The sequence below is a fragment of the Myotis brandtii genome, unplaced genomic scaffold, assembly GCF_000412655.1.
Source record: "Myotis brandtii unplaced genomic scaffold, ASM41265v1 scaffold1167, whole genome shotgun sequence".
Lineage (NCBI taxonomy): Eukaryota > Metazoa > Chordata > Mammalia > Chiroptera > Vespertilionidae > Myotis > Myotis brandtii.
This window is the reverse complement of record NW_005354039.1, coordinates 1,598,634-1,607,549: the sequence shown is the minus strand read 5'-3', so window position 1 is coordinate 1,607,549 and position 8,916 is coordinate 1,598,634. Positions and strand designations below refer to the sequence as shown.

The 8,916-nt window shown below is 48.0% G+C and overlaps 1 protein-coding gene across 1 annotated transcript; it reads left to right on the top strand.

The window, feature by feature from the left end:
* Positions 1-297: 297 nt before the first annotated feature.
* FAM101B (family with sequence similarity 101, member B) lies at positions 298-5,814 on the top strand (the record flags this gene model as incomplete). The annotated part of the gene is made up of 2 exons (XM_014529577.1): positions 298-425; positions 2,709-5,814. Coding segments are annotated over 2 exons (624 nt in total), but the record flags the coding sequence as incomplete, so codon positions are not given.
* Between the last annotated feature and the right edge of the window lie 3,102 nt (positions 5,815-8,916).

Here is an 8,916-nt window from a genome sequence, read left to right as displayed (position 1 = left end):
AACCTCAGTGTGGAAGGGGGCGCCCCGTCGTGTGCAGATAAGGTCTCAGAGGGCGTGTGATGTGACTCGTGTGGGGGCACACAGCCATTCCTGGTAGACCTGGGACTCGAACTCAGACCTCTGGGCTCCCTTTGCAGGGAAAAAATCTGCAATGCCCATTGCTCTTTCCATGCTGAGTCAGCCCTTCTCTGGCATCATTCCCAGGATGGGGGACACAGGCACAGTTCGTCCCTCAGCTGCAGGCTCAGAGCCAGGACTGTCTGTGGGGGTGTATCAGCCTGGCCTGTGGTCTGACTGTGTTCTCCATCCTCCCAGAATCCGGCCTCGCTCCCCACCCCTCTGGCCTCCGCCTGCGCACCGAGGCTCTGCCCTCTGTCCTTCGGCGAAGGAGTGGAGTTTGACCCTTTACCACCGACGGAAGTAAGGTAAATATAGCAGGCGCCGAGTTCATTTCATTGTTAAATTTTTCACTTTTTATTCCAGAAATTAATGATTATTTTTTAAAAAATTAGTTAATCAGTCCTGGCCCATGTGTCTCAGTTGGTTGGAACATGGTCCTGTACACCTAGAGGTGGTGGGTTCAATTCCTGGTCAGGGCACATACCCAGGTTGCAGGTTCCATCTCTGGTCAGGGCATGTGCAGGAGGCGGCCGATCTGTGTGCCCCTCTCATATTGATGTTTCTTTCTCCTCCCCTAAAGACTAGTCATAGTTTGGTGGGCACTCTTTCAGATTTTTTCCTGCATTCTAACGAGTTAAATATATGGACACACTTTTTAAAGTAAAAACATGATCATGTTACACATAAAGTCCTGCAACTTGCTTTTTGAACCTCATATGTCATGGCCATCAGAGGTTTAACATTTTCTCATAAACTCGTTCCTCTTTCCAAGAGCTGGTCCCCACTCCCCCCTCCCCCACCTCCCAACCCTGCCTCAAGGTGCTGTCGCCCTGTTGTAGGTTATAATTTCACTGGGACAGCACCATCCTCCCTTTGGGACTTTATCTCATCCAGGATTATCTGGGGGCAGATTCACTGAGAGGCTCTGTTCAAGATCTGTCTTTTTAGAGAAAGGAATTTTACTTTTGGGAGCCGGTGGTTTTATAGCTAGAGTTTCAGTTGCCTTAACACAAAGGGCCCTTTGACGTGGAACAAAGGAGGCTCACCACTTTGGAGGTGAGCAGTTCAGCCCTTTATTCCTGCAGAGCTTGTATTTTGAACAAAATGAGGACATGACTTCATGACATTAGCTTTCACCAGCCTCTTACCTACTCGCCCGGGGAGAATGGGCGTGTCCCTCCCGCTCACTGGGAAGAATGCTGAGTCGGGGGGGGGGGGGGGGGGGGGGGGGGGGCCGCAATGCTGTTAGATGTGTCTATGTGTGATGCTCGTGTACATTTCAGTACATATGAAGCTGTAATAAATTCTACAGGAAAATGAACTCATGCTTCGCTTACATTAAAAAAGAATTAACTCCCGAATTACCAAAGAAAGACTTAAGAAAAAATAAAGTAGCTGCTGAGGAATATTGATGTTTGTTTATTTTATGGCAATCAACATTGTAATGGGTGCCCTGGCCGATGCTCAGTTGGTTGAGCGTCACCCCATGTAACGAAAGTTCACAGGTTCGATTCCCGGTCAGGTTCGATCCCTGGTCAGATATGTGTGGGAGGCAACTGATCGATGTTCCTCTCTCTTTCCTTTTCCCTTCCTCGCTCTCTAAAAATAAAATCAATAAAAACGTATATATTTTTTAAAAAACTATTGTAATTGGCTTTGATTGATAAGGCCAGCTTGAAGGCCAAAGTGCACAAGTACTGGTATCACCAAGCATTCAAAAGCAGCATCTAAGATTTCTGGGTTCCTTCATCCTCTCTTTAAAGAGCTAATTGATCACTTTAGGGGATAGCGAAACTGTTCACCCTGGTGTAGCAGAAGAACTCGCGTTGTTATATAGTAACTAGAGGCCCAGTGCATGAAATTTGTGCACGGGTGTGGGGGGTCCCTCAGCCCAGCTTACAACCTCTTGCATTCTGGGACCCCTCAGGGGATGTCCGACTGCTGGCTTAGGCCCGATCCCTGCAGTCGGACATCCGGCAGTCGGACACTCCTCTCGCAATCCGGGACCGCTCGCTCCTACCCGCTCGCTTGCCTGCCTGCCTGCTCAGTGTGGGTCATAGCGACCGGTCATTCCGGTTGTTCTGTCGTAAAGGTCGCTTAGGCTTTTATATATATAGATTACCACCCGCAGCACTTGCTGTGTTAACATTCTGCCTAGTTCTTATTGGGCACTTTGTGCAGAAAAAAGGTAACTGAGGCTTGGAAAAGTTCAGGTCAGTAACTTGACCGAGCTCTCATGGCTTAAGTAAGGGGACGCTGCCTACAGCAAGAAGCAGTGAGTGCCCGGTAAACTCTGGAATCTTGCGCCTGCATTTAAATCCCAGCCCCCACTGCTTCCTACCATTGTGACCTTGACCTCTGCACGTCCATTTCCTCTCCCAGGGCTGTTGGGACAATTAAATTAGACCCTGGAAGTAGAGTGCTTCCCATAGTACCGCACAGTAAGTGCTGCACAAACTCTCTGATGCTTCTGGCTAGAGCAGCCACATCTGAAGGTGTGCACCCCGCGGGAGGTTCACGGTCACAGTGGGGACTCCAGTGCCCCTAGCTCAGAGGGCTCACCGTGCTGCCTTCCGTCTCCCGCCCAGGTACACCTCCTCGGTCAAGTACGACTCAGACCGGCACTTCATCGACGACGTCCGCCTGCCCCTGGGCCTGGCCGTGGCCTCCTGCAGCCAGACGGTCACCTGCATCCCCAACTGCACGTGGCGCAGCTACAAGGCCGAGCTGCGCTTCGAGCCCCGGCACAAGGCCACCCGCTTCCTCAGCACCACCATCATCTACCCCAAGTGCCCCAAGACCGTCTACACCACCACCCTGGATTACAACTGCCGCAAGACGCTGAGGAGGTTCCTGTCCAGCGTGGAGCTCGAGGCCTCGGAGTTCCCGGGCGGCGGGGATTACCTCTCGGACGAGTGCTGGCTGGGCGGGCTGCTGGGCCCGGCCAGCTCCTCCGCCGCCCTGGTCTCCGCCCTGGTCACCGCGGGCCCCGCTGCCCTCCAGTCTCACTCGTGCCCCCAGGAATCTAACCTAGAGACACCTCTAAGCCCGGCCTGGGGAAGAGAAAATGTCACGGCATCTTAGAGTGATCGAGAGAATTGGGTTTTTAAAAATGCTTTGTTTTGAAAAGGAGTGTCTTTCTAGTTTGCTGCTGTGCACTTTCCCCCAGAGTCTCAATCTGATGAGAAAACAGAGAGACGACTAGAGCGACGGGAAAAGGGCCACGGTGTGAACCAGGGAGGGGAGCGCCTCTCCGGGGGACTGTCGGTCTGAGAAAGAGGAGGAGAAGGCCTCTGATGGAAGCAGTGAGTGTGGCGGGGTTTCAGCCCCGGCCCTCGCTGCGGGAAGCGGCGCTCGCTCCGGGCCTGGGACGCCCATGTGGGCCCAATCTGTGCAGAGCCGAGTCCATGCCATGTTCTCTTTCCGTTCCCACTTCTATTTCCTGCTAACCCAAAGCCTGGGGTTCTCTCGGTCTTTTTCACGACATCAAAAAGCCCCAAACCGCAGAATAGGAATTTTTTTTTTAAAGAAAGGGAAGGCTCGTCCTGTGTTCACCTCCTCCCTTGGGCCAGGTGGACGATGGCGGAGTCTGGAGGCAGGGGCTTCGCCCCGGTCCCTCTGGTCACTCCTGAGCCCAGGCCCTGACAAAGTGCCTCGCACCCTTGGCATCTGGTGACGTCGCCACAGGCTTGTGTATTTGGGGCTCCCAAATACTTTCCTATTTTTTCACAAGGCAAAACAGCAGAGAGAAGCGGCATTTGAAAAGAGTGCTTGAGAGAAACGCTTTCGGGGACTCCACCAGGGGGCTTCACCCAGGACCTGACCCCACCTGGGGGCAGATGTCTGTTTCTGGTGACCTGGTCCATCAGGATGGGTGCCCCCCCAGGGCCCCTGGGTCAGCTGCACTCGGCCTCCACTGTGTCCACATTGCAGAGGAATTCCACCAGTGCCTTAGGTCTAAGCCGAAAGCAAGGAAACCCCCCCCCACCTCGACCGCCCCCGCCTCCTGTGAAGCAAAAGGTGAAGTCAAAGTAGGGCCTGATGCCCCAAGTCCAATTCCAAAACCTGGGCCTGGGTGCTGTTGTGACGGTTCCATTCCCTTAAGTGTTCATTTTAGTGTAAGGGACACAGCACTGAGTGTGAACTGAAGAAAGAAACTTCGTGAATTCAGCTGAACTGGCCTCAGAAGCAGGGGCGGTGGCTGGGCCAGGAGGGTGCAGGGGGCCAGGCTGCCTCTGCCTTCACCCCCTGCCCGCCCTGCCTCACCCCAACCCTTACTTCTTCCTGCCAATCCCTGAGGTTTCTGAGTGAAGAAAGTGGCAGATGGCTTTTTCTCTCCCGGTGCTGGAAAGAACAAACGCTGACTATTTCCTCTGACTACATCCAAATTGTCAAGTGCCTGAGGGTTACAGAGCACGGTTAGCTTGGGCTCCCGCTGTTTCTGCTGATGGCTTTGTCCATCGGCCCTGCAAGCAGAATTGATAGCTGTGTGGGCACCTGGAGCCACAGCAGGGACTTCTGTTCTGAGGAGAGCAGGTGTGAGCAGGAGAGATGATGATCACACCCATTTAAAGTCCTTGGAGGCCTATGGAGCCAAATTGTCTGGTGTCCTCCTCATGTTTAACCATGTGTGGTCGGTGGTGCTCCTAGCTGATTGCAAGCATCCCCCCGCCCCCAGCCTGTGGAGCCTGCAGGGGGCGGGACCTTCCTGAGTTTGCCAGGGTGGGGCCGGGGGAGGGGGGTGTCCCCTCTGGGGCCCTACAGTCTCCTTAGTCACGCTGAGCAACAAATGCTTCCTGTGTTTGGAAAAGCAAATGGCATGGCATTTATGAGAAATATGGATTTCTCTCTCCAATTCCATAGTCTTATCATGTAAGACACATGGTAAATGTGATTTTTAAATTATGTTAAGAGAATTCCCAAGGCTTTGCTCTGGCCCAATGGGGACAACTTGAGTGAGCTCAGGACACCGTCGTGGGCAGCCCGTCAGGAGAGGCGGGGGCTGGAGAGCAGGGCTGTAGGCACAGCCCGTGCTGAGACGTCCACGTGGGATTTCATTTTAGGGGCATTGGGTTAAGTTCAGGCAAGTCATTCTAGGTGGGGAGAGAATCGGAATGATATCCGGAAAGTAAGTAGAAGTGAGCGGTTGTGAATGTGTAATGCACATGGAAAAGCAGGTTTTATTTTAAGTTATTCACTAGGGAACCGACTGGAGTTCTTCCTCATCCTTTTCCCTCAAACCTGCTTGGCTGAACGTAGCAGCAAAGCAATCACGTGAAGACGCAGTGGGACACTCGGGGCGGCTGAATGACACCGGTGGATGGTGGGTTCCTGTTGGTTTGCAAGGCGGAAGCAGCGCTTTCTAAAACTCACTCGTTAAAACCAAACATTCCTGAGCGCACCTGGGAGACACCGTTTCCTTATGAATCAACGTCTTTTTCCTCAGGCTCTTGAGTGATGGCTTTCATGTAAGAAGGATGATTGGTGTTTTCAGAAAAGAAGTTGTTTTATTTCCATGACCTTTTAAGAATGAGTGATGGCCTGGTCATTGGATGCTTTCCTGTTTCTAACCTTAGGAAACCCAGGACAGCATTGGACAAAAGCTGTTTTTTAAATTTATCTTTGACCTCTGTTCCCCTCCATTTCGCTTTGTGACTTCTTCATTTAACAATAAATTATCTTTTAAAAAAAAAACCTTAGAGACGCTTCTCTTTTTTAAAGTAAGATTATAATGTTTTGGTTAAGAAAAATGAGAAAAACAGCTCTTTGTCTTAAAAATTTTTAAGATGTGATTGTAATTTCATAGAATATTTCTGTCTGGAATATGCCTTTCCTTGGGGTTACAAGATTTTCAAGGGGCCCCTGGGTACAGATGGTTTTGAGGAATTTGTTCCCAGATTCGATGTATACTCTTTCCTAAGACCCATCTGCCCTGAAAATGTGGCTGTGAATGATGGCAGGCCAGTCCTCCCTTCCCACCTCCCTTTCAAATGGCCCTTCTCCCACTTTGCAGAAGAAATACATGTCTTAGTCTAACCATCTTTTTAAAATATATATATTTTTATTGATTTCAGAAAAGAAGGGAGAGGGATAGATAGAAACATCAATGATGAAAGAGAATCATTGACTGGCTGCCTCCTGCATGCCCCCTACTGGAGATCAAGCCCACAACCCAAGCATGTGCCCGGACCAGGAACTGAACCCTGACCTCCTGGTTCATAGGTCGACGCTCAATCTCTGAGCCACGCCAGCAAGGCTGACCATCTTTAATTTTATTGGGGGTGATCCTCTGGTATCGTAAAACCTATAGGTACCAGACAAAAGAACAGTTAAAAACCTAAGTGTCTGGGTACCAGGACCCCACGGTAGATATTCATGTCTGTCAACGTCCTGCCATGATTTTGTCAAGGATGAAGAATGGTGGCAGAAGCAAGGGAAGCGCTCACTTCCAATTTCTCCTGAAGGGAGGCAGTTGGAGTGGTAACGCTTTTCATGTAATACCCACATCTCTCCAATCTCAGACTAATGTCCTCCCTGAGGGAAGGTCCCTTGGGGCCAAGCAAAGAGAGGATCGATAAGAAATATTGAAAGTGACGGCATCTTATTTCATTCAAGCATCACATTCATCGCAAGGCTCTGTGCCTTATCTGTCAGTCTTTAAGTTACGACTCAGAAAGAAATATGTCCCAGGGGATTGACTGTAGGGTGGAGGGGGTCAGTAGGGGAAAAGAGGGGGACATCTGTAATACTTTCAACAACAAAGATAAATTTTTAAAAAATTAAAATAATGTGAAAGAAAGAAAGATGTCCCAGGAATGCATATTACAAATCCTATAACTTTTTTTTTTAAGCCAATCTCTTTTTAACAGAAATTAAGTCTAACTTGGCTGATTGGGATGACAGTGAGGCCTAATATTGCCAATTAGGTTATACATATGGTGTAAATTTTCCATAAAACAAAAGTGCTAATCAGCAGTTCCAAGGTTTTGTTGGGAAAAATATTTACGGTGTGTAAGATATTAACGTTATAATTGTATGTGGTGTGGTGTGTGTAGAGAGAGAGACAAAAGTGTATTGAAACTAATAATGTTAGTTTATATAATTTTCCCTTAAAAAAATACCTTTCTAAGTATATCAGATTAAGCTGATGACCTCAAGAGAAGAAGTATAGGTATCTATACTAATAAAAGGGTAATATGCTAATTAAACCGGACATTTCTGGACATCCTTCCAGACAAAGTGGGTGCCAAGGCAGAGGTGGTTAGGAGTGATCAGGCCGGCAGGGGAGGGCAGTTAGGGGCAATCAGGCTGGCAGGGAAGCAGTTAGGGGCATCAGGCTGGCAGGCAGAGGTGGTGGTTAGGGCCGATCAGGCAGGCATGCAGGTGAGCGGTTAGGAGCCAGCGGTCCCGGATTGCAAGAGGGATTTTTGACTGCCCCCGAGGGGTCCCGGATTGGAGAGGGTGCAGGCTGGGCTGAGGGACCCTCCCACCCTGTACACGAATTTTGTGAACCAGGCCTCTAGTAATTAATAATAACATGATAAATCTTAGGAAGGCTTTTTGGTATACTTCCTAGAAATTTAAAAAGTGAATGATTCTATGGATTAAGTAATGAATCCTATGGCAAGAAATGCCTCTTTTCAAAATTAAATACTAATACTTTTAGCCCTGGCCGGTGTGGCTCAGCTGGTTGGGCATCGTCCCATGTTCCGAAAGGTTGCCAGTTTGATTCCCAACATGCCTGATTAAATCCCAAAGAGGATAAATAACAGGATGTATGTACAAAGACACATAGTCAAACTTCAGAAGAGCAAAGAAAAAGTACGGATCTTCAAAGTAGACTGAGAAAGAAGACAAGTTACCTAAAAATGAACAGGGAATATAATGATGGCTAAGTTCTCAATAACAACAATAGAAACCACGAAAAAGTAGAATTATATCTTCAGGGTTCTGAGAAAAATAACTATCAAATAAGAATTAAATACTCAGTAAAATGATTACCTTTTTAAAATTGATGATGAAATAAAAAAATTTTTAGACAAACAAAAACTGTTTACCACTTACAGCAATAAACTCTCACTAAATATTGAAGGTATGTTATTCAAGCAGGAGGAAAATTATTATTGTGATTATTCTAAAGTGCAAGAGAAAATAAAAGAAAAATGTATCAGTAAATCTAAACAAATATTGAATTATGAAATGATGATGATGATGTCTATATATTTGTATGGTTTAAAAAGCACTATGAAGACCCTTGTGTGGCTCAGTTGGTTGGAGCATTGTCTCATACACCAAAACGTTGCTGGTTCTATTCCCAGTTAGGACACATACCTTGGTTGTGGGTTGGATTCCTGGTAATGGTTCATATGGGAGGCAAGCGATCAATGTTTTTCTCTCACATCGATGTTTCTCTCTCCCCCTCTCTGTTCCTCTCTCTGTAAAAAAGCAATTTAAAATCTTTTTAAAAAAATCCTAATGCTTGTAGCGTATAATCACTACCAAGTGGTTTGTGTACATTACTATTTCCCATTGTGCTTTCTAGGGAGTAAATAAAGGCATCTGATCAAATGACTTGGGGGAGGTTAAAAGTTGAACAATGCTAATTATGTTTATTGAAGGGCTTCTAGGAACCCTTGTATTAACCGGCTTTTGTGGCCCGACAACCATCACAAACCACAGTGGCCCACAGCAGTAAGCAGTTACTTCTCGCTTACACGTTCATAGGTCCCATTGAGCAGTTCTGCCCAAGGCTGGATGTTGAGTTCAGGTTTGCCCCTCTGGTCTCTGAAGCAGGCT